This window comes from Oncorhynchus keta, chromosome 30, assembly GCF_023373465.1.
Source record: "Oncorhynchus keta strain PuntledgeMale-10-30-2019 chromosome 30, Oket_V2, whole genome shotgun sequence".
Classification (NCBI taxonomy): Eukaryota; Metazoa; Chordata; class Actinopteri; order Salmoniformes; family Salmonidae; genus Oncorhynchus; species Oncorhynchus keta.
In genome coordinates, this window is record NC_068450.1 from 50,748,022 (window position 1) to 50,773,428 (window position 25,407).

At 42.6% G+C, this 25,407-nt stretch overlaps 2 protein-coding genes across 2 annotated transcripts; one reads left to right on the forward strand and one right to left on the reverse strand.

The window, feature by feature from the left end:
* The first annotated feature begins 304 nt into the window (after window positions 1-304).
* LOC118363671 (reticulophagy regulator 2-like) lies at window positions 305-18,651 on the forward strand. Its single transcript, XM_035744775.2, has 9 exons — window positions 305-676; window positions 1,316-1,419; window positions 3,731-3,761; window positions 4,516-4,645; window positions 5,145-5,229; window positions 5,806-5,943; window positions 8,090-8,178; window positions 9,742-9,877; window positions 17,201-18,651. Exons 1-9 carry the CDS (start codon window positions 435-437, stop codon window positions 17,971-17,973), a joined length of 1,728 nt encoding a protein of 575 aa, XP_035600668.1. The 5' UTR covers window positions 305-434; the 3' UTR covers window positions 17,974-18,651.
* Window positions 18,652-20,222: 1,571 nt separating this feature from the next.
* On the reverse strand, window positions 20,223-24,927 carry LOC118363672 (tubulin beta-4B chain-like). Its single transcript, XM_035744778.2, has 4 exons — window positions 23,942-24,927; window positions 23,525-23,633; window positions 21,542-21,652; window positions 20,223-21,428 (listed from the first exon to the last, which is right to left on the reverse strand). The coding sequence occupies exons 1-4, from the start codon at window positions 23,996-23,998 to the stop codon at window positions 20,368-20,370; spliced, it is 1,338 nt and encodes a 445-aa protein (XP_035600671.1). The 5' UTR covers window positions 23,999-24,927; the 3' UTR covers window positions 20,223-20,367.
* Between the last annotated feature and the right edge of the window lie 480 nt (window positions 24,928-25,407).

The following is a 25,407-nucleotide window of genomic DNA, read 5'->3' on the forward strand; positions in this document are numbered from 1 at the left end:
AATGGATAGTACTATCCAATTTATCCAGCAGATGTCAGTAAATAGCTATTGTTTTCGCAAAACCAAGCGCAGTAAACAAGGAAGCACGTGACATGCTGAGCCAGTAAACTGGGTTTCCACTAGATAGCACATCTATAAAGTCTAAATTTGCTAGATCGTAAGAATGCATGAAAACGACATTTTAGATTTTTGGTCTTAATTTAAGGTTAGGCATAATATTAACAGTGTGGTTGGGGTTAGATTTAAAATCTCATTTTAAGACGAGCAATTGTAGAAATAGGCGGGGTTTATGACTTTGTGGCTGGAGTAACTAGTGACCACCAGTAACATCGGTTCCTACTTTCTTTTTTTTAAATCCATGACGGGCCTTCGCGGATCTATCCGCCTATCCATACCCCGTGATCACCAAAACAACACAACAAAGTGGGGGAAAGATGGCGAGCGGAGAGGAGGCTAGATGCCCCTCTGTTTCTTCCGTACTCGAGGACCTGTTCCCTGCCGGAGGATCAGAGCAAGTATGCGGTGATGGGAACCCTGAGCTCGTGCAACTGCGGGAGCGTCTTCAAGGCTGGCTATCGCAATATGAGCCTTTGCTGTTATGGATGCAGAGGCTGCTTGTTTGGGAAAGGCCGCTCTACAGCATCTTTGTTGCTCTCACGCTGAACACCTTATTCTGGTAATGCTAAATAATTAGTAAGAATAACTCATGTAATCAGTTATTTTGCACTGAATACGAAGATGAACTGTAGCTAATGTCTTAGCTTGATAGTAGTAGTAGCTACTTACTGTAGTTTGAATGACAACGATAATCCTCCTCGGGCGACAGTGACGCGCTAGCTAGGTGGTTAATTAGCTATTTAATGATGTCTGTTGGTAGTTTGGTATGCCAAAGTTTACCCTACTATTATCGAATAAACGAGTAACGTTTCGCTAAATACTCTACATAAATTCTAAGTGAGCTATCTTTCAAATAACAGTAACTTACCTAGTTGACAGCTGTCAAATCTGGATAACAAGACGTGAGCGTTCGGGATAGAAATGTGTAAGTAAATGTAGAACAAACGTGCCTCTCCGACATGTAGACCAAGGAATCATGACGGCTGTATTCATGACACGTTAAATCTGCAACGTTTGACAACTGAACGTAGCCAAGTTGGCAGGAGATCTGTTTTGTGTATTGTCCTGAACCAGGACAGGGGGCTAGCTGACAGTCTATTCACTCTTGTGGCTAGCTAGTTAACGTTACTTAATGTTAGAAACGTGACTAACATTTGTTACATTTTAAAATGATATGGGTTGTTTGTCTTTTTTACAGGCTTCTGTCGTCGACGTCCCTGCGTCCTCTCTTCCTCCTGAGTCTTTCCATTCTAGGGCTCATGCAGCTGGAGAGATGGACGCATAAGTTACCTCTTACAACAGGTAAGTTCATAAACTCAACAAAATAGAAAACGTCCTCACTGTCAACTGAATTTATTTTCAGCAAACTTAACATGTGTAAATATGTGTATGAACATAAGAGTCAGACAAACTGAAAAAGTTGCATTCCCTCCAAGAGGCATGTGTAACAACTCCCTGTGGAGTGAGAGGTATGTGACTGTAGGTGCAGGTAAGGATGACACAGAATTTTACCGTTAACATGGAATTTATTCCTTCACACGGTAATTTTGGGGAAAAGTTGCTGGACGGAAGCTAAGACAGTTAGAGCCTACCCACAACTTACCTAACTAGCACCACCTGGCGCACTAACCAAAATACAGGGGATGGTCTGCCCAGGTCTTACCTAGTGTGCATCTACAGAATACATAATAGGGGTATATGTATGCCCGCAGGCCTCTTGCCTAAGCACTCCAAGGTGCCTTCCCCCTGGGAACAAAAAACAGAATAAAACGTGAACAACTTCAATCATCAAAACACAGTCCTTGTGACAAAAACATACCTCAACAAGACCGGCTACTAAATACTGTACAAAAACTGTCTGCGCAACAACCAACACAAGACATACTAATAAGCTCTCTCTTTCTGAGCAAAGGAACACTGGCTTATATACAGCTGGAGAAGGTGTCTGTAATTGCCGACAGCTGTATCCCCTGACGAGAGGGCGGGGTCAGCTCCAATCTGCAATGGGGCCGACCAATCAGCTGCTTGGGGGAATCCAGGAAGCCATTTCCTGAAATACATACATACAAACCCACAACACCACAGGAACTGAGGAATGTAACACATGCGACTTACAGAAATTCCATAATGTGTCCCTGAACAAAGGGGGGTAAAAATCAAAAGTAAGTCAGTATCTGGTGTGACCATCAGCTGCATTACGTACTGCAGTGCATCTCCTCATGAACTGCACCAGATTTGCCAGTTCTTGCTGTGAGATGTTACCCCACTCTTCCACCAAGGCACCTGCAAGTTCCCGGACATTTCTGGAGAGAATGGCCCTAGCCCTCACCCACCGATCCAACAGGTCCCAGATGTGCTCAATGGGATTGAGATACGGGCTCTTCGCTGGCCATGGCAGAACACTGCCATTCCTGTCTTGCAGGAAATCACACACAGAATGAGCAGTATGGCTGGTGGCATTGTCATGTAAGGATGAGCCTGCAGGAAGGGTACCACACAAGGGAGGAGGATGTCTTCCCTGTAACACACAGCGTTGAGGTTGCCTGCAATGACAACAAGCTCAGTCCGATGATGCTGTGACACACCGCCCCAGACCATGACGGCCCCTCCACCTCCAAATTGATCCCGCTCCAGAGTAGAGGCCTCGGTGTAACGCTCATTCCTTTGACGATAAACGCGAATCCGACCATCACCTCTGGTGAGACAAAACCGCGACTCGTCAGTGAAGCACACTTTTTGCCAGTCCTGTCTGGTCCAGCGACGGTGGACATGCCTTACAGCAGGCCTACAAGCCCTGTCCAGCCTCTCTCAGCCTATTGCGGACAGTCTGATGGAGGGATTGTGCGGTCCTGGTGTAACTCGGCAGTTGTTGTTGCCAACCTGTACCTGTCCCGCAGGTGTGATGTTCGGATGTACCGATCCTGTGCAGGTGTTGTTACACGTGGTCTGACACTGCGAGGATGATAAGCTGTCCGTCCTGTCTCCCTGTAGCACTCTCTTAGGTGTCTCACAGTATGGACATTGCAATTTATTGCCCTGGCCACATCTGCAGTCCTCGTGCCTCCTTGTAGCATGCCTAAGACATGTTCACGCAGATGAGCAGGGACCCTGGGCATCATTTTTTTGGTGTTTTTCAGAGTCAGTAGAAAGGCCTCTTTAGTGCCCTAAGTTTTCATAACTGTGACCTTAATTGCCTACCGTCTGTAAGCTGTTAGTGTCTTAATGACCGTTCCACTGGTGCATGGGAAACAGTGTTTAAACCCTTTACAATGAAGATCTGTGAAGTTATTTTGATTTTTACGAATTAACTTTGAAAGACAGGGTCCTGAAAAAAGGACATTTTTTGTTGTTGTTGCTGAGTTTAGTAGGTGCATGCATGCATTACTCATGCCACAGCCACCCCTGGCCCTGAGGTCAGTGTGAAATCTGAAATGCTAGTATAGGTCACAATTTGATAAGATGGTTAAATGTTAGTGCTGTCGATTTGGATTTGATTTGACATAACATTGTTCTGATGACTTTGCTTACCAAGCCTACTCTATGAAGTCTAAAGTGTTTTGTTGATGTTGGACTTAGATTAACAAATCTGTACTGTCTCCTCTCTCCACTACAGTTCAGTATCCTGAGGCCAACCCAATGGAAAGGTACACATCTTGACTCAAAGGTCCAATGCAGCTGTTTTAATCTCAATTTCAAATCATTTCTGGGTAACGATTAAGTACCTTACTGTGATTGTTTATAATTTAAAATAGTACAAAAATAAACAAATAACTTCTTAGCAAGAGCAATTTCTCAAGCAAGAATTTAGCTATGAGGGGTCTGAGTGGGTAGGGGAACATGTAACATTAGCTGTTATTAGCAGAGGTTTGGAATTCTCTTTCTTATTGGTCTATTAACTAATTTAATGCATGATGATGTCACCATGGAAGGCCTAAACTTCATCCCACCAAAACATGCTGAAATTGCAGGCGTTCTTTTCAAACAGCTCTTACACTAAAATGGAATTATCATCATTTTCACAATTTCACAGTATTATTCTAACCTCATAGTGTGGAAATATAAAACAGGACAATCACAATTTTGACTACACTGGGCCTTGAAACACATCCTAACTCACCCTGCTCCTATAACACCTTCAAGCACTTTACTGTTACAGACTATCATGTGGTTATTCAGGTGTTTTCCCTACTTGTTTGCTGGTCTGTGCCTGTCAATAGCATTAGGGCACATATTTATTAAGAGTAGTAGAAGAGCTGATCTAGGACCAGGCTCACTCTATCCATTGTTATCTGATCCTAGATCAGCTCTCCTACTTCGAGATGCTTGAATCCTTTTAGGTCTGGCTTAGTACTGCTTGTGTTCGTGTGTACATCCCACAGTCTCTTTCTCTGACTGCAGAGAGACCATGTATGTGCAACCCCGGCTCCTCAGTATTCCAGAGCTCAGCCACCACCTGGTGGAGAGCTACCTCTACTGCTGCCTCTTCGTCCAGGAGATGCTGCAGTACAAAAGGCAGAACCATGGAAAGGTATGTTGGGTTTGTTGGCTGTGCAGTGGGTTAGAGCTCATTGCCTCCATCAGGGTTGTGGGTTCGATTTCCACGTGGGCCACATATACTGATTGTCATTTGGTATCTGGAGGTCGACGTGTATTAAAACTGTTACCATATTGTTATATTATAAAGTGCCTCAGTCATGGTTTATCAAAACATTAAATTGGTTGAGTTGCATACATTTTTTTGTATAGCTGAAGCAGAGGAGGCTGGTGGCAGAAGCTGTAGGAGGGGAGGACGAGCTCATTGTAATGGCTGGAATGGAATTTATGGAACGGCGTCAAATGTGATTTCCATGTGTTAGATACCGTTGCATGAATCCCATTCCAGCCATTACAATGAGCCTCCTCCTATACCGCCTCCCACCATCCTCCTCTGACCTGAAGAGGTATTTGCTGAAGTAGTTGTCCCTCCTCTACATTAGTTTCAGCCAACTTGCAAGTTTAATGACACTGCGTCTCTTTTCTCCCTCCAGTTCTGTGCCATGATGTGCTCTGGCTGTTCTGTGCTCGCCGTGGTGGGACACTACGTACCAGGAATCATGATATCCTATATCATCGGTGAGCTGCCTTGCTTTTTCAATTATTTTTCCTTGTTTTTGTCAAAGGCAACCAACCAACCAGTATGCCAAAGGGTGTGGTTGTCTTAAGAAATGCAGTGCTACTGCATAACAATTGCCAATAACTTCTAAATGCAACCTTCATACCACCATTTATAGTGTTGCCATTCCCCAACCTGGAAATGTATTGTGATTTGACCATATGTGACGCTCAGTATTCCAGGGTTGTAGTCTATAGTGCACACATTAGCCAAACATTTGCAATAGGAACCGCTTACGCCACGGTGTAGTGTTTGGAGTAAATGGTTTCAGTTGCAAAATGTTTTACTACGTTGTTCACTAATGAATACAACCCTGAGGTATATCCCTTTCTCTGGTTAAACTAAAGATGGTGTGCATTCCAAATGGAACCCTATTCCCTATATAGTGCACTACTTTTGTCCAGAACTCTATGGGTCCTGGTCAAAAGTAGTGCACTATGTAGGCAAAAGGGTGCCATTTGGGATGCTGTGCTTGTCATGGTGAGTCAAACGCCATTTAAGTGCCATGTTGAGGTTGTTTTTTGTCCTGTGCCCAGCGCTGAGTGTGTTGGTGTGGCCTCTGGTGGTGTACCACGAGCTTATCCAACGGATGTACACGGGCCTGGAGCCCATTCTGATGAAACTGGACTACAGCATGAAGGGAGACACGCAGCACCGCAAGCACGATAAGAGGAGTGAGTTTACACTGTGTGTGTGTGTGTGTGTGTGTGTGTGTGTGTGTGTGTGTGTGTGTGTGTGTGTGTGTGTGTGTGTGTGTGTGTGTGTGTGTGTGTGTGTGTGTGTGTGTGTGTGTGTGTTTTGTCTGTCAGTATGTGTTTGATGGTGCGTGTGTGTGTCTTTTAGTGTGTGTGCCCTGCCATCATTCACATGTCACCAGGTCCCCTCTCTCTGGCTGTGAACACTGAACGTCAGGGTTGCCTGGGAAATCGTTCTCCTCCCTTCCGGTTTGTGGCACTGGTGTGGCAGCTGGAGCAAATTTATTTTCAGACATGTAAGGATCCTGTCCACGGATCCTTAAAGGCCTTACGTCTTCAAATGTCTTAAATTGCACTTTTAAAGGGCTTTAAAATATGCAACAGAGATGACTACAGTGTTTCTGTTATATTATGCAGCTGCTTAGTTGTTGCCACCGCTGGAAAAACAAACAAAATTGATCGGTAATTGATTAAATTGATAATACTCTGGGTGCACTTTCAAGACCTATCCACATATACACCTCTGAGTCACGTCGTTGCCAGAGGGGAGAGCAAGGTAGCCTATGCCATTTGAAAGACAACACTAACTAGAGATGGGATGATGAACTGAAAATTACTGCCCTGCTCGTACCGAAGCAACTTTGCTTATTTTTGTAATTTCGGTGATTAGACTAATCAACGGTCCTGCTCATTTTTAGAATTTTTTTTTTTTTTTTTTTTTTGGGGGGGGTTCTAAAACCATTATTTGGTCAACTGTAATGTACATTAACCTGCTTCCTGCAACGAAAGTGCCTGCCCTGTCAATGTTTCTCACTCTCGCTCCCCTCTTTGCACATGGATTGAAGGGAGAGATGTATTCTGATAAGCGCAAGCATACTGAAAGTTGAGCAACATTTCAAAATATAATTGCGTGAAAGACAGTTTTTCAAACAACTACTCTTACTGTTGTTAAGCAACTCTATTTCTGAACTGTCAATATAGAGGGAAAAAACACTTTACAAACACAGTATGGAATTGAGATGATTTGTCAACGGAGCAGTGAATTTTACAGTGAATACATCAAGTATGCTACCAATGGAAAGTTTTTGTAGGACGTTACATTTACTGTTAGTGTCTTTAGCCATACAATTGATCTAACATATTTAGCAATCTAGCTAAAATGTTTTGAGTTCCCATTTCCTCAGTTGGTAAATGTATGTAGCATTGGCTATAGCCTAGGCCAATATATATGCACAATAAATATACAGGCAAATTAATCTCTAAAGATACAAAAATATCAAATTATTCTGGATCATATTTTGAAATATAGTACATCAAAATATCCATCATGCACTCCCTGAATATGTTACTGAAATGGCATACTTCTTTACTAGACACTGGAAAGTCAGTCTAGAGCCCTCCCACTTCGCTACCTTGCTTCGAAGTATAGCCATTTGATACCTGACTTAATGAATCAACTTTTTGGTTGTAGTCTAATGTTATAGCATAATACCCCTAGAAGAGCTACAGTATATGTAGACTTTCGTTCCAGCCCCACTCTAACAAACCAGACTCTACAAATCAACTGCTCAACAGGACCTTGTTAAGCTGACTTCGGTGTGTTTGAGCAGTGCTGGATCAAAAACCTGCACACCCAGTGGCCTAGCTCTCCAGATGGAGAGTGACCATGTGTTTTATACAGTAACAGTGCTGTATATTTGACCTTTTTAAGGCATTTTTTTATCGGTGGTATTGAGTATCATTATACTAAGCTGGTATTGATATTCGAAGCCAAAATTCTGGAAACTTAGTTAATGATTAGTCAATTGGGGTAGCCCAACAAATGCAGATGGGCAACCCCATGCTTCAGCCATCTATAGTCTAGCCAGTAGCCACTATGCTACTACATTCATCAGGCTCAATGCTAAAATAGCACACCTGCCTGATAATGAGCCACCTTTGGTGAAAATATGACTTGTTGCCAACATGGGCTCATTTCTGGAGAAGAATATTAGCTGGTGTGGTGCTCGCAGACCTCAATTTGTATTAAATTGCATGCCAAGTGACATTAAAAAGTCCTTAAGTCTTAAATTCAACTTATTGGATCCTGTAGTTACCCTTTAAACTGTGTGTGTGTGTGTTGCAGAGGTGAAGAAGGAGGTGGAGGAAGGGGATGAGCCCAGGGCTGAGACAGAGAGCGAGAGTGAGGAGGAGCTGTCCTGCTTTGCCCCCCTGGTAAGCACCACATCGTCTGCCATCTTGCACTAGGATCGTGTGTGTGGACATATTTACCTATACTTGTGGGGACCAGAACAAAAATGTGACTAACTGGGGACATTTTGTCGGCCCCCACAAGGGGAAACGGGCTATTTCTAGGGGATTAAGGTTAGAATTAGGGTTGGGGGCAATGTTCCCTCATTTATTTAGTCACTGAGCAAATTTCATATCTGCTGAGCCCCAACTTGAATGTGACAATTCAGTGTAACTTCCAGTACACGTTTACTGTGAACCCTGAGGCTGTACCCGCTTTAAGTTAGTTTTTTAACAGTAGCCAAGTAGACTACTATGGCTATTTGATCATAATGTAGTCTTACCAGCGTGACCTACCATCAGAAACAATGGAGAAAATACATCCCAAAACATTTTAATCTGGAAATAGCTGTTCTATCATTCAGCCAATGTGTGATGTTCAATGTCGGAACTACATTCCATGAGACTTAAAAAAAAAAAAAAAAACATGCAGGGCTTGACATGAATCTCAGACAAGGAAGTGACTGAAAATGTTGTGACTGAACCAAGAAACCACTTTACAAGATAATATGCATTATTATTCCCATACCATTATTAGAGAATCAGACAAATTGTGCTGCCTATTGTCTACTTAGCTTATTCAAGCCTGCCTCAAAAAACAGCACTGCCCCTTTAAAAATATATATATCTTTACCGGTCTTGCTTTTCAATGATGTTTAAAAATGTACAGGTGTTGTGCTCTTGTAGGAAGCAGTCACTCCCCCATTGCGGGCTACAAATTGTCTATAACTGGGCTAATAACTCACTCACTAGAAAAGGATATGAACAAAATGTGCATAGGTGGCTACATGCAGCTCTCGCTTTGATCTCAAAAGAAGAGCATCTTCTCACGACCGCTCATGCTGTAAATACAGTTCAGTTTAAAGTAAATGGCACAGATCCATAAATGGCAATGGTCTATTTGCATATCAAAAATATAATTTTATTTGTCATGTACACGTGTTTAGCAGATGTTATTGCAGGTGTAGCGAAATGCTTGTGAAATAGGTCTTCCGCAGGTCTGATTGGTTATGCCGCACCGGTCTGTGTAGAGTACTGGCTGAGTCATGCATGTCAAATAATTAGGCTGTTTCAAAATTTGACATGTGTTGCATCCCAATAATCTTTCCTTTCTCCCGAAGTGTGTACATGTTCACTTCCCCTTATGGATTTGAAAGGAAATTCATGTTTATGGAAACTCCCTCTAGCCCACGCCTATAAATTAAATTATTTTAAATATGTATGGAATAGAACAAATGCACACTTCAGGAGGAATGAGAGATTATTCATACTTTACCAAGACATTCCCCTCAATGAATGGCTAAATATTTGTTTTTTACAGAATGTGGTTTAATTCATGTTTCAATGTTGACATTCAATTGAGAGGATAAGATAATATTATTGCTTGACTTTCTAAACACCTAATTGGGCTCTATTATGGGTTCTGTCGAGAGCCTTTCACTATAGAACAATGGTGATATCATAAAATTGTGCCATGTCATTGGTCAGGTGGATGCAAAGACCACAGCCCTGGCTATGGCCATCACCGACTCGGAGCTGTCTGACGAGGAAGCATCCATTTTGGAGAGTGGGGGGTTCTCCGTATCCAGAGCTACCACCCCACAGCTCACAGACGTCTCTGAAGGCAAGTACCCAAGGAAAACAGGCCCTTCCTCCAAAGTATCTGTCCTGCAACTTGGATTTAAAAGAAAATAAATGGTGTGTATTAATTAGTGCAAACCGAAGCAAAATGTTTTGCCCCATAAAAAAACTCACCGGTAGCCTAGCGTGTTGTTATTGTCGGTCAATCAAAGCGACACCACATTCAGAGGCTCCATGTGTGTAGCAAGTGAAGTGGGAGATTTCTAATCAATGCTAAATGGAATTAGGCTACAATGATCAACCAAGTGGTAGGCTGTGGTTTCATATGAATAAAGTTGTTGTACACAAGGATGCCTCAATAAGCCTTGCTACTTTAGCTAGTTAGCTGGCTACTGTAGCTGGCTTCTTTACAAAGATTAGATGCAGTCAAGAAGGGCACTTGCAGATGGTATGATAACCTATGGCAGCAACAAGTTTGTCTAACTAACGCGAGTCGTTTTGGCATCTTTCTCTCTCCCTCCATACCACACACACAGACTGTCACACACACCGGTCCCTGCTCCCCTATCGCCCCTCCCCCACACTTCCAAGCAGAGCGCAGCGCACCGACTCTCAAGTTACGCGAGCAAGTCTTTATTGAAGTAAACAAAAATATATAGCTTTAAAACATGTTAGACTATCTGAAAAATCATGTTATTATTCTAATAGTGAAATCATTTCAAATGCTCAGCCCTAGCATATAACCCGATGTTAGAAGTACTTGTGTGTTAACTCAAATACGACATGTTTCCAGTTTAACAACGTGTACTCAACTGTATTAGCACAATACATGGCTGCAATTGGCTCAGGCCAGGTTAATCTACAACGAGACTCTTGCTAATAACAGAGTGATTAGCGCCCTAAACAGAAATATAGTTAAAAATTACTTTAAAAATTAATTTAACAATCTCACACTTTTTTCTTTTAAAGACAAATAAACCATCAACAACAATTGAATGTCCCAAGTAATATTTAAGTTCCCATTACAAATGGGTTGTGTGAGAACGTTTTTATTTTTTATTTGTATTTCTCAAGCTGCCACTTTCCATTACTGAGTGCCTTTAGGAGCACAAGACTGGATGCTCCCTTGTTGCCGACCACAAAATCCGCTGGATTCTCGATGCTTGAATAAGTTCCTTGATGCTGCTTATCTCAAGGCAGTGTTTTTTTCTCTGTGACAGACTTGGTTGACTTCACAGCATCAACTAAGGAGTAGTTGTCAGTGACACAAACTACAGGTAGAATGTGCCGTTTTGTCTCACCAGTGGTAAGTTCTGATGAGAACAGAGTTGCAAGAAAGATAGCATTGTCAATTTCATCTGCAAGAGCAAGGGTTTCTCCAGCAAGTGTGCTTTGGACAACCCTTCTGATCCTTTTTGACTGCCAACAGATAGGTGAGACTCTTCCTCCTTCACCCATTAACACACTTACATGTCCACCTTGTGTGCCTCCATCTGTAAGGTTCCCTAGGGAAGCATCACTGAAGACAACTAGTTTGAGTCATCTTTTCAAACATGCTGAAACTTTAGCCACTTGTGATTACAGTTTACGAACAACTTTGTTCGCCTCGTGAATGGTTTGTACAGTGGTGTTTTGTGTTGGATGCCAAGTTGCAGCCATCAAACATTACATCAAGTCTACTCTGTCAAGGAACATATAGAATTTTACCTATATTTGAACTCAATTGATCAACTTCAATTCCACTGAGAGGGGAATTATTCTACGGCTCTTGAAGAATCCATGTGGATAGGTTGAAGATTCTTGATTTGAATTAAGTTTCCATTTTTTTCTGTCAGATCACTGTCAGCAGCAATCTGAGTGACTGAGGTGCATGTAGGTGAATATTTTGGGAGTTCTTCAGCAGCTAGCTCCCCAACATTTAGCCACTAGAAGTGCTTTTGGCCCTATTGCCATTTAAGTATTATTTAAGGGCACTCACCCACCTTGTTGAGACATTTTTGGCCAATGTCTTTGACTTCCTCAAACACTCCATTTTACTGAGCTCATCTAGCTTAGCAGAGTCAAATGACACATCCTTTGTTTTCAAGTACATCATCATTTTGAATGTCAGTCTGTTTTTCTTGATTTTTCCATTGGTTCAATTCTCAGATTATCTACAAGTGACAGGTCAGCTGACCCTGTTGTACCAGAAAGTGTAGCTGGTTCAAAGTACTACAAGTTGTACCAGTTCTGGTGTTTTCCTTTGGTTTTTCCTGCTCGTCCAGTGACGGTTGCTGTATGTGGAATACCACTTTCTTTGTCCATGTATTTAAGTTTGCCCAGTTTTCAGATGGGAACAACCTTGTTGTCTTAACACGTGGATATTGTTAAATGTTTTCCTAATTTGAATGTGCAACAGTATTACCTGTGTTGTGGTTGAAGGTCTCTGCTCAATTTCCTGTATAAGTTTCAGTGTCCATTAGAGGTTGACCGATTTATGATTTTTCAACACTGATACCGATTATTGGAGGACCAAAAGGCCGATACCGATTAATCTGACGATTTTTATGTTTTATTATTTGTAATAATGACACTTAAAATAAGTGTTCATTCAGTATTATTGTAACTTAATACATCAATAAAAACGATTTAGTCTCAAATAAATAATGAAACATGTTCAATTTGGTTTAAATAATGCAAAACCAAAGTGTTGGAGAAGAAAGTAAAAGTGCAATATGTGCTACGTAAGAAAGCAAACGTTTGTTCCTTGCTCAGAACATGAGAACATATGAAAGGCACCTTTTTCTCCCCAATTTTGTGGTATCCAATTGTTAGTAGCTACTATCTTGTCTCATCGCTACAACTCCTGTACGGGCTCGGGAGAGACGAAGGTTGAAAGTCATGCGTCCTCTGATACACAACCCAACCAAGCCACACTACTTCTTAACACAGCGCGCATCCAACCCGGAAGCCAGCCGCACCAATGTGTCGGAGGAAACACCTGGTAACCTTGGTTTGCGCGCACTGCGCCCGGTCCGCCACAGGAGTCGCTGGTGCGCGATGAGACAAGGTTATCACTACCGGCCAAGCCCTCCCTAACCCAGACGACGCTATGCCAATTGTGCGTCGCCCCACGGACCTCCCGGTCGTGGCCTTTCCACTCTTGACAGTCAACTCATTTGTAGTACACTTTGTTTCCAATCTCGTACTTCTCATCGGTGGATTGAAGCTGTTTACGCAGAGCCCTGGGAATTCTCTCTGAACACTGCTTCAGTGAACGCCTTTCTTGCTGAATGTAGTGCTGAAAGGTGCTGTCCCACCCACACACTCACACTGGTCCCTTCTAGTGCTGGTGGCTTGTCAATCAGTACAGAGGAAAGATTAAGGTTCTATCCGAACACTAGTTGGTGTGGGCTGTGGTAGTGGTCGACCGACTATGATTTTTGAAAGCCGATACCAATTATTGGAAGACCAAAAAAAGCTGATACCGACTAATCGGACGTTTTTTAATTTTTTATATATATTTATTTATTTGTAATAATGACAATTACAACAATACTGAATGAACACTTATTTTAACTTAATAGAAGAAAGTAAAAGTGCAATATGTCCCATGTAAAAATATAATAATAATAATTTTTAACTAACTTTTAAGTTCCTTGCTCAGAACATGAGAACATATGAAAGCTGGTAGTTCCTTTTAACATGAGACTTCAATATTCCATGGTAAGAAGTTTTAGGTTGTAGTTATTATAGGACTATTTCTCTCTATGCCATTTATATTTCATATACCTTTGACTATTGGATGTTCTTATAGGCACTTTAGTATTGCCAGCTTAATCTCGGGAGTCATAAACAGTGCAATGCTTGAAGCACAGCGAAGAGCTGCTGGCAAAGCAGTAAAGAGCTGTTTGAATGAATGCTTACGAGCCTGCTGCTGCCTACCACCGCTGTCAGACTGCTCTATCAAATATCAAATCATAGACTTAATTATAATATAATAACACACAGAAATACGAGCATTAGTTTCCGGATTTGACCATAGTTCATTACTATCATTTCGAAAACAAAACGTTTATTCTTTCAGTGAAATACGGAACCGTTCAGTATTTTAGCTAACAGGTGGCATCCATAAGTCTAAATATTGCTGTTACATTGCACAACCTTCAATGTTATGTCATAATTATATAAAATTCTGGCAAATTAATTACAATCTTTGTTAGGAAAAAATGGTCTTCACACAGTTTGCAATGAGCCAGGCGGCCCAAACTGCTGCATATACCCTGACTCTGCTTGCACAGAACGCAAGAGAAGTGGCACAATTTCCCTAGTTAAATTAATGTTAGCAGGCAATATTAACTAAATATGCAGGTTTAAAAATATACTTGTGCATTGATTTTAAGAAAGGCATTGATGTTTATGGTTAGGTACACATTGGTGTAAAGCCGGTGCTTTTTTCGCGAATGTGCTTGTTAAATCATCACACGTTTGGCGAAGAAGGCTGTGATTCAATGATAAATTAACAGGCACCGCATCGATTATATGCAACACAGGACAAGCTAATCGGCCATTCCGATTAATCGGTCGACCTCTAGGCTGTAGCCATAAATTGTGCATTGCGTTTTTATTGCCATCAAAGCCTAGTCTTGGGCTGTTTTCCAGTCACATCCATTGTCTTGCTTCACTTTCAGAATAATCTCTTGAGTGTTTGATTGTCTCTCCATAAATCCATTGCTTCATGGACTGTATGCAGCAGTTGTCTTTACATGTTGAATTTCTCAGCCATTTCTCTTATTTCATTATTATTGAATTCTCCATGGTCACTAGCCTAGTGGTTAGAGCGTTGGACTAGTAACCGGAAGGTTGCAAGTTCAAATCCCCGAGCTGACAAGGTACAAATCTGTCGTTCCCCTGAACAGGCAGTTAACCCACTGTTCCTAGGCCGTCATTGAAAATACGAATTTGTTCTTAACTGACTTGCCTAGTTAAATAAAGGTAAAACAAAATAAAAATCTGGGGCGGGCCATGCACACTTATCCAGGAATGAATGAAGTAATTGATGTTTTCACTGGGTTTCTTTGTATTGACAATGCTTCCAGCACTGAAGCATGTGAAGTTACCACACACTTGGTCCCAACTCATGTAGATCTACAGCCACTTGGAAGCCAGTGGCAAACCAACAGCTGGCCTGGTCTTAGTTTTGCTATATTTCTGACAAGTCTCACAACTGTTAACTATCTGCCGTAGAATGAAAAATACTGTCATCATTATTCCCAGAACTGCTGAGTAATTTCTGAAGTCTGTCAACTGCATGTCCAAACGGTTTGATGTTTTAACAATACATTTTATCCTGTGTTCTGTGTCTGTCAGAATCTCATTTTTACATGGTCTCTGTGTGATGTATTTGTCTAAAATGTTCACACAATAGTGGCCTGAGGTAGTAAATTCAAGGGTCACTGATTGTTTAAACGTCACTGCCTTTTCATTTTTTTATGTCTAGTACAGCCCCTGACTTCTTGATGGAAGCTTTGCTTAATAGTAAGGGGATGTCTGTAGGGACCACCTCTGTTTCAATGTGACACTTATTAGTCTGACCAATAGTTGCTGGTATCTTAACTCTCTTGGTAGAATGAACAATTCCCCTATCTCGGGGTGGCAGGTAGCCTAGTGTTGGGTCAGTAACCGAAAGCTTGCTAGATCGAATCCCCGAGCTGACAAGGTAAAAATCTGTAGTTCCGCCCCTAAACAAGGCAGTTAACCCACTGTTCCTAGGCCGTCATTGTAAGTAAGAATTTGTTCTTAACTGTACTGGCCTAGTTAAATAAAAATTAAATCTCCAAATTTGAAAGCTCTGTTGCTTGGTGTGTCAATCATATTTTGTACCTCTTTCATATTTAGTTCACTGACATAGTTATCAAGCCATTTTGCGCCACAAACTGTGTGTGTACATGCAGTAGCAATCACAGCAGATCCTAAGAACTCAGAAGCAGATTGGTTTGAAAACAGTGTTACACTGCTCTCTCTGTTTGCATTTTCCTCTGTTTAACTTGTTCATTTTGTTTTACGAGGACAGTCTTTAACCCAATGGTAAGTGCTTTGACAAATGGCCCATTTTTTTTAATCTCCTGCCATATCTGTCCAGTGAATTTGTGCCGGGCAATGGCGCCCTCGTCTGGTTGTCATGAGAATAACTTTTTGGCGCCTTTTCTCTGCTGCTCTATGTAATATGCTGCGTCACTAGTCAAAAGTAGTGCACTATAGCTGGAATAGGGTGCCATTTGGGATGAATCTTGTGTTTCTCGAGGCTTGGGCTTGATGGCACCTGTGTTTTGACAGGCTTTTATTGCTTTTAACCAAGGGAACAAGCCATCTGCGTTTTGGGAGCTACTAGTAATGTGTTTGGTTGGCAGGAGAAGGGTGTGGAGCCTCGTCCCAGGTCGTACCATCTGTTCTTGGCGCGACAGAAGTATTTTTCACCAAAACGTATGTTTAGTGCCGTGCTCATTGACGCCAAAAGCCAGCACAGTACAAGCAGTTAAAGCTAACTGTTTCTTCCTACCACCCAGAAAGGCAGTATATAGCAACTTGAAAGCTAACACGGCATCCGGGAGAACCATCTCGTACTTGCGCATCCTATTGTATCTTTGTTCAAAATCAATTATGTAGTCCGTAATTGAAACCGAAATATCTCTAACACTGTCAAAGTTTGAATATGCCTCGTAGGCACGGTCTTTCTCTTAGTGCTCTAATCAAAGTTCCCATACCGTCATCCTTGTTCAAATCCTCAACAGATATTTCCAGTGCTGTATCTCTCGCTCATCCTTCGAGCGATAATACAACCGCAAATACTTGATTTTTCTTGTCCAGATTCCAAGTTAAATGTTTCCAACTTTCATACGACCTCTTATCGTCGAAGCGAGGTGGCACATTGTAGGTACTAGCCATCCGCTGCTACCAATGTTAAGTGAAATACGACACAACTACAAGGTTCCAGTTTAACACCGTTTACTCAACTGTATTAGCACAATACATGGTTGCCATTGCGCTCAGGCCAGGTTCATCTACAACGAGACTCCTGCGAAAGGCACACTAATAATAGCCTACCTGGTTAAATAAAGGTGAAGAAAAAGAAAAAAAAACGGACTCACCGACATGGCGTTGCCACAAGCAGGATATTGTAGATATTCACTCACAAAAAATATCTGGCCATGTGCAGGTGAGCTTCAAGCTGCTGCAATGTGACAGCTGCTGGACCAAAACGGCAGAGGAGTTCAGCCTTGCGATTCACACTCTTAGAAGTCAACCCAATATTCCGATTTACTTCATGTATCGCTGACTACCTTTTAACCCCACCCTCTCTCTCTCTCTCTCTCCTGTGACTGTTTAGACCCGGACCAGCAGAGTGTGCACAATGACCCAGAGGAGGCCTTCTTAAGGGACCGATCTGAATTCCCCTCGGTTGACGAGTTTCCCATTGAGCACAGCCTCCTCCACTTTCCGTTGCGGGGCCCCGGTCAGGGCCAAGGGGACGGGGCTACGGCTGGGGGAATACGGCCCTCAGCGGGGGGGGGGCCCATGAGCCCGGCCAGCCTCCTCATCCAGCACCTGGCCTCCCCACTACACTTTGTCAACACACACTTCAACGGACGTGGACGGCCACCAGGTGGGGACCAGGGACCACTGCTGGGTGCTGGGACAGCGGAGGAGGTGGTGCATGGGGGGGAAGTGGAGACCCAGGCCCCGAGGCAGTCACTGGAAGCCCTGAGTGTTGAGATTGTGAACACGGCAATCTCCACAGTGGTGCAGAACACTCTGTCGGCCATGCTACGCTCCACCGAGGACAGCAAGGTCCCCTCAATCGCAGATTTCCTGCCCACCGACACGCCCCCCAGTACCCTGGAAAGTCCCCATGTCGCCGAGGCAGAAAAGGACCAGGATGCGGTCGCTGTGAAGACAGAGGAGAGGAGTGCTGAGGAGATGCCGGATGACAGATTTGTACCGACCGAGGATGAGGACTTTGAGCTTCTGGACCAAAGTGAACTGGAGGAGATGGACGAGGACCTGCTGGGTCTTCTCAGTCCTGATGGACAGGGGATAGTGGGAGTGGCCTCTCCCACAGATACACCCCCATCTCCAACGCACCAACCAGAGTCCTTCTAGTGTTTTCATCACCGCTCATACCCTACTGTTTTGTTTTATGTAGATATACATTATACAGATATATATGTACACTTATCAAAGTGTCTGTGGTTAGTGGCAGTTGGTTAGTGATTGAGATCACTGTGGTTGATTCTGCCTTCACACTATCACTGTGGATGAGTCCCGAATGGGACCCTTCCCTTTACAGTGCTCTACTATTTTACCAGGGCCCATAGGGCTCTGGTCAAAAGTAGTGCACTATAGCTAGAATAGGGTGCCATTTGGGATGAAACTTGTGTTTCTTGAGGCTTGGGCTTGATGGCACCTGTGTTTGACAGGGTTGTAATTGCTTTTAACCAAGGGAACAAGCCATTTGAGTTTTGGGAACTACTAGTAATGTGTTTGGGTGGCAGGAGGAAGGGTTTGGAGCCTTGTCCCATATCTGTTTGTGCTGTATGTTGTAATGCTAAATGCAGTTTGGTATATTACAGCACAATCTGCAATGGGACCAGGCTATAGGGACCAGATCTACAACCACCCTTCTCAAAGGAAATGATGAACATATTATATGTGGATGGATTCTTTGAGAGAAAGGAAAGGTTTTTGTTTTGATTATATTAATATATATGATATAAACGATTTATTGCCGTCATGCGAGAATTTTAAAGTAATAAAGATTCTCTATGGTCAGTAACCCAAGTCGATTCTACAATCTGCATTGGATTTAGATCTTCAGCAAAACACGTTTTCATCATGTATGCACAAATGCGTACATTTGGGAGTTTCTTTGAAGGCGGTTTATTGACCAACAACCCCTCAAGTAAATTCAGCACTCAATTGTGAAATCTCCCAAACAAAACTTAGTACTGCAGTAATTAGTCATACACAAAGGACTTATTTTAACCATCTATTAAAATTACATTTCAGATTCACAATAATAGGTCTTTGAAACTTAGACATCGTTGGACATCGTACGCACAAATACATGTTTTTGGGAGTTTTATCGAAGGCAATTTAATGACCAGCAGCCCCTCAAGTAAGTTCCACAATCTCCCAAATGATAATAGATCTTTAAATTTTAGGGTGTATTATCTTTTTATCCCCAAACCAGGTGATGGTAAATTTCTTTACCCATATAAAACATACTTACTGTGGAATGCTGACAACCTTTTCAATTGCTCATTGTCAACATCTCAAAGGTCTATTTTGTTAGTTGTATTCTGTAATGTTTGTAAATTAATGCAAGTGCTACTTAATCCTCCACCAATTGCTTAATATGTGTACAACTTAAATGTTATGGGTACTTAATACTCTTGGAAATCCCAGACCTAGGGCAAAACATTTGTAACATTGTGGGAGGCAACCAGTCTGTCTAGAGACTAGGTACCTTACATCTAAAGGTTATTTATGCTGGTTTTGTCACGGCAATCCCACATACAACTGCGATTCGCTATGACAAATGATTGAAAGTAATAGGAATACATGCATTGCATTATCTCCCCAAAAAGGTATGTTACCTAGGTCCTATCTAACAATGGGTTATAAATGTTGCAACCTGATGATAGGAATTCAGCTCGACCCCAATTTAACTAGGGCAGCTTTGTTGCTGCAAGTGTGCCTATCTGAATCTCAAGGAGTGGGAGGTACTTTAGTTTGCGCAATGGAAGATACCGTTGCACATGGAGACAAATATGTAGATGAAAAATTAATGTGAAGTAGAAAATGTCGTCCACCAATGTCTAGCCTAAAGTTCCCCAACCCAAGTTGTCCCTGTGCACTGTATTGTAATATAAACTAACCTTTTTCCTGGCCAATGCCTTCCAAGCACTTCTGTAAGTTTCCCTCAAAATGAGAGCAATTTGGAACATTGCATGTGATTACCAAGCATTAAAAATGCAATTGTCCTCTCCAAACTTGAAGGGAGCGAGACCTTGGCCTTTTGGCAAGCATGCAATTTGTATGTTGCAGCTTTTATTACACCAATGTCCCTTAAAGAATTCCGATAACACTACGTTGCTAATGAGGCAATTTAGTGCGATTCATTTAAAAAGTAATTTATTTTGCTGTAATCCCACTGTAACCAACTATAAGATTATATTAACAAATTGTGTCATAGAAATGTTTGCCTATGCTTTTACTGCTTCTTAATCTATAAAGGCACCTAACAAAAACTGTATTGTGAAGAAGGGTATCTATTTTCAAATTTCTCCTGTTTTTCAGAAACTACTCATCAGTTTGATCTTTTACATCTACAAAGGAACACAAACCAGTTCAGAAAATGCTGATAAGATTTATTGCAAATACAACAGGTTAAACACTGACAGCAGCTCTTTGTGCAGTGAAAGAATAAAATAATAAACTGAAACCAGGAATGGAATGCAGTTGAAATTGATTTTAAAAATCCCTTTTATCCATCTAACCCATATCCTCTTCTCCCTCCTCTTCAAACTCGCCCTCCTCCTCGGCGGTGGCATCCTGGTACTGCTGGTACTCAGATACCAGGTCGTTCATGTTGCTCTCGGCCTCGGTGAACTCCATCTCGTCCATGCCCTCTCCGGTGTACCAGTGCAGGAACGCCTTGCGGCGGAACATGGCTGTGAACTGCTCAGAGATGCGCTTAAACAGCTCCTGGATGGCCGTGCTATTGCCGATGAAGGTAGCGGCCATTTTAAGGCCGCGGGGCGGGATGTCGCAGACTGCTGTCTTGACATTGTTGGGGATCCATTCGACGAAGTAGCTGCTGTTTTTGTTCTGCACATTCAGCATCTGCTCGTCCACCTCCTTCATGGACATGCGGCCACGGAAAATGGCGGCCACAGTGAGGTAGCGGCCGTGACGGGGGTCGCAGGCAGCCATCATGTTCTTGGCATCGAACATCTGCTGGGTGAGTTCAGGCACCGTCAGCGCTCTGTACTGCTGGCTGCCTCTGCTGGTGAGTGGAGCAAAGCCTGGCATGAAGAAATGCAGGCGGGGGAATGGGACCATGTTGACAGCTAGCTTACGTAGGTCGGCGTTGAGCTGGCCGGGGAAGCGCAGGCAGGTGGTGACACCACTCATGGTGGCTGACACCAGGTGGTTGAGGTCCCCGTAAGTGGGAGTTGTCAGCTTCAGAGTGCGAAAGCAGATGTCATACAAGGCCTCGTTGTCGATGCAATAAGTCTCGTCAGTGTTCTCCACTAGCTGATGCACAGACAGGGTGGCATTGTAGGGCTCCACCACAGTGTCTGACACTTTGGGGGAGGGCACCACACTGAAGGTGTTCATGATGCGGTCAGGGTACTCCTCACGGATCTTGCTAATCAACAGGGTACCCATACCAGAGCCTGTGCCGCCTCCAAGGGAGTGGGTGAGCTGGAAACCCTGAAGACAGTCGCAGCTCTCGGCTTCCTTTCTCACCACATCCAGGACCGAGTCTACCAGCTCTGCTCCCTCAGTGTAATGGCCCTTTGCCCAGTTGTTACCTGCACCACTCTGTCCTTTAAACAAACAACAAAAAGTAACGCATTGAGATGTAGGCCAGGCGTATTACTATGGTAGAATCGACTATGACAAGGTGAAATGAATTTGCAATTTCAAAGCATTTCCTCACCAAAGACAAAGTTGTCCGGTCTGAATATTTGGCCGAATGGTCCAGAGCGGACAGAGTCCATCGTGCCAGGCTCCAGATCAACTAGAATGGCACGAGGAACATACTTGCCACCTGAAATAAATTAACAATCGCATTATGGGTCAATAATTTGTCACAGATTTTCATGCAAATTGTTGAGGATAAAAACCAGTGTGATAAGAGAAAAAGTACATGTTTTCATATACAAAAAAAAAAAAGTTTAATGTGTTTCCATCGCAAACTGTTGAATTAAATAGCAAATGTTCCTACTCTGGTCTTGGCACATGCACTCTAGCCAACAGCTTGCAGATACAGTGTGGGTAGGCTAGTCTACATGAGATTTATTATGGATAAGAGTGAGAATATTTGTATTTGTCAAAAAGCAGACAAGCACCAAGTCACCAGAATTAGACCCTCTATTTATTGGAAAGGAGCATAAAGATCTCATCTGTAGCCTAATAAATGGCATTGTTTCTCGTGTGTCGGAGACCACACCATGTTGCGTGATTCCAAGTTTACTTCAATATGATGGTTGTTATATCAATATTTGCGCATAAATGCGTTTCCACCGACAATTTATTTTACCAACACAGAAAGATCCCACCATGTCTAGTGTATTTTGTTGTCGACATTTGGAATGTTTACTGACATTCTGTTTCCACCAGGCCTGTCATGACATGTACTTTACATGCATTACCAGGTTTCCATCCAACCTTTTTAAGGCCTTTGCTGACTACGATTTTAGCCGTCTTGTGCCACAATTTTTTCCGTCCTAGACAAAATGTCCACATTGTAGGCAGATTCTTAGGTCGTTAACGATTGTCTGACGTCTTGGCTCGTTCAGTGTGACCGGGTCTCGGTCTGGCAATTTTAAGTACTGCTTCAGTGCGGTCATAGGCTCTTGACAAAATTCTAGCAGTGTCTGAAGTTTTGGGCCTTTATCATGTAGTGTGGCTGGTGTTATGAGCCGATCCTGGTGACTGACCAATAGGAACACGGTTGGCACTGAGTATGCACACAATAATACAATTAATATAATAGTGAAATTAAAACAAACATTCAGCCTACATGCTGTGCAAGAACGATTTTCCTAATTATCTTTTACACCTGACAGATCTGAAATCAGGCCTATTTTATTCTGCGTTTGGACATACAAAGTTTTCACATAAACCTTATAAGATGCATACCTTGTTTTTCAGAACTCACTTCACTGGCACATAAACAAAGAAGCTTGAGCTGCTGGCACATTCCCAGATCAAAATATCAAAAACAATGCTGCAGTTGACTGCAAGCCAATTTCAGAATGTGACTACAGAACAGAAGCAAATCTTACAATCTGGACAGGTTGATGTCAATATTTTAATTTAAGAATATCAGTGTGACGATGTGTATCTTACGAAGGCCACTTACGAGAACACATTTTTTTTTTTGAAAACTTGACACTACTACAAGCGGAAATACACACTTTAAAATCACTTCAACTAGCTACTTTCCATTTGTATATAAGATCTGAAACTACAATAATGAAACAAGCAGGGAGCAGGTCTCCAACCCTCGACCTTCTAGCCCGAAGTCCAGCGCGCTATTGACTGTGCCGCAGAGTCTATATTCATTTTTTTCTATATTCATTTCATATATTCGCGCTTATAAAACCAAGGTCGTTACACTACTCCCTCCTCTCAAAGAGCGCGTCCTCGCGCTAGCTTGCGACTCAACGTCTTACAGGAACGCGCTCACCGGCCAAGTACACGCACTGTAGTGGATGCAAGGTCCGATCACTTCTGACACCAATGTAATGAAACCGCATGGAGCAGGTCTCGAACCCTCGACCTTCTAGCCCGAAGTGCAGCGCGCTATGACTGTGCAGCAAAAGCATGCTCGAGCGGACGCTTATAAACCCTGGGTCGTTACAATATATTCAAAAAATACCGCTATGTACATAAAGGATCATTTTCAGTTAGTTACCTGTTGCCTCATTATAGTACACGTTGATTCTCTCAAGCTGCAGATCGCTATCTCCATGATAAGTGCCTGTTGGGTCTATTCCATGCTCGTCACTGATAACCTCCCAAAACTGCAAAAGTATGTTGGAATGGTTAGTGGCATGTGGGCGGGTAAACGTTACTCATAGCATTATAGCTTGCAAGCTAAAGTTTGGCGCTAGCCGAGCAGCCATCGAAAGTTGACCGAATTTTACTCTTCATATCAACCACAAATTTCAGATAACCAAAGCTAACGTTAACTAACTAACAAATCGCAAATACTTTAGTTTGGATTTACCTCATGAGCAGGTTAGCGACACAAAGTTAGCTAGCTAACGTTACTTACTTTGAAAAATGCAACTGTGTTTGCAATACATTTTCATTTAAAAAATGACCTTACCTTGGCACCGATCTGATTTCCACATTGACCGGCCTGCAGATGAACAATCTCCCTCATGTTGAAATCGAGTTTCCGAGTAAATTAATCAAGATCACTTGTAAACTTCCGACTATTTAATCTTTACTACGCGCCTTTTTGTAAGCGTCTGACAAGCGAGCCGTTGAGAGAGCGCGAGAGGGAAAATACCGCTTCAGAGCACGTGAGGAATTTGTCTTCGCATGCATTTAATTGGCTAAATCAATATTACATCATTATCATACAAATGAAAAAAATGCTTGGGTGTGAGCAATGGTGTGTGTGTGTGTGTGTGTGTGTGTGTGTGTAAACTCGGCAACAACAACAAAAAATCTCTCACTGTCAACTGCCTTTATTTCAAACTTAACACATGTAAATATTAAAAGTTGTTGATAGTGATGTCTGATGAGGACCTTCCTTACAACAGGCCTACAAATCCCTCAGTCCAGCCTCTCTCACCCTATTGCGGACAGTCTGAGCGCTGATGGAAGGATTGTGCGTTCCTGGTGTAACTGCAGTTGTTGTTGCCATCCTGTACCTGTCCGGCAGGTGTGATGTTCAGATGTACCGATCCTGTGTAGGTGTTGTTAAACTTGGTCTGCCACTGCCAGGACAATCAGCTGTCCATCCTGTCTCCTTGTAACCTGTCTTAGGCATCTCACAGTACGGACATTGCAATTTCTTGCCCTGGCCGCATCTGCAGTCCTCATGCCTCCTTGCAGCAGGCCTAAGGCACGTTCACGCAGATGAGCAGGAGCCTGGGCATCTTTCTTTTGGTGTTTTTCAGTCAATAGAAAGGCCTCTAATAGTGCCCTAAGTTTTCACAACTGTGACCTTAATTGCCTACAGTCTGTAAGCTGTTAGTGTCTTAACAATGTTCCACATGTGCATGTTCATTACTTGTTTATGGTTCATTGAACAAGCATGGAAAAGAGTGTTTAAACCCTTTACAACGAAGATCTGTGAAGTTATTTGGATTTTTACGAATTAACTTTGAAAGACAGGGTCCTGATAAAGGGATGTTTCTTTTTTGCTGAGTTTGTGTGTGTGTGTGTTATTGCATGCAATGTTTATCTATGGACCATGATATAAAAAATAGTTACATAATGTAGCCTACACACGTGTGTGAAGCCATTCCTTTTTGACCCCAATGTGAAACTGCTGCTTCACAAGAAGTCAGCCCAAACCTGTTGTTGGGCCCTTGTGCAAGGCACTATCTCACTGCTCTAGGGGCACTGCTCTGCTCCTGACACTTTGCTGCTTATAGCCTCTTGTGTGTTTGGGGGTTGGGAATTAAATAAAAGACAGCCCACTTACATATCCTTTATTGCTGATGCTATATATTGGACATTGAGGCTTTGAAGCCACATTGGCACTCCCCAGTAGGCACAGTCCTCCATAGGAATGAATGGAATTCTACAGTATTTCAATTAAATGTTAAAGACTAAATT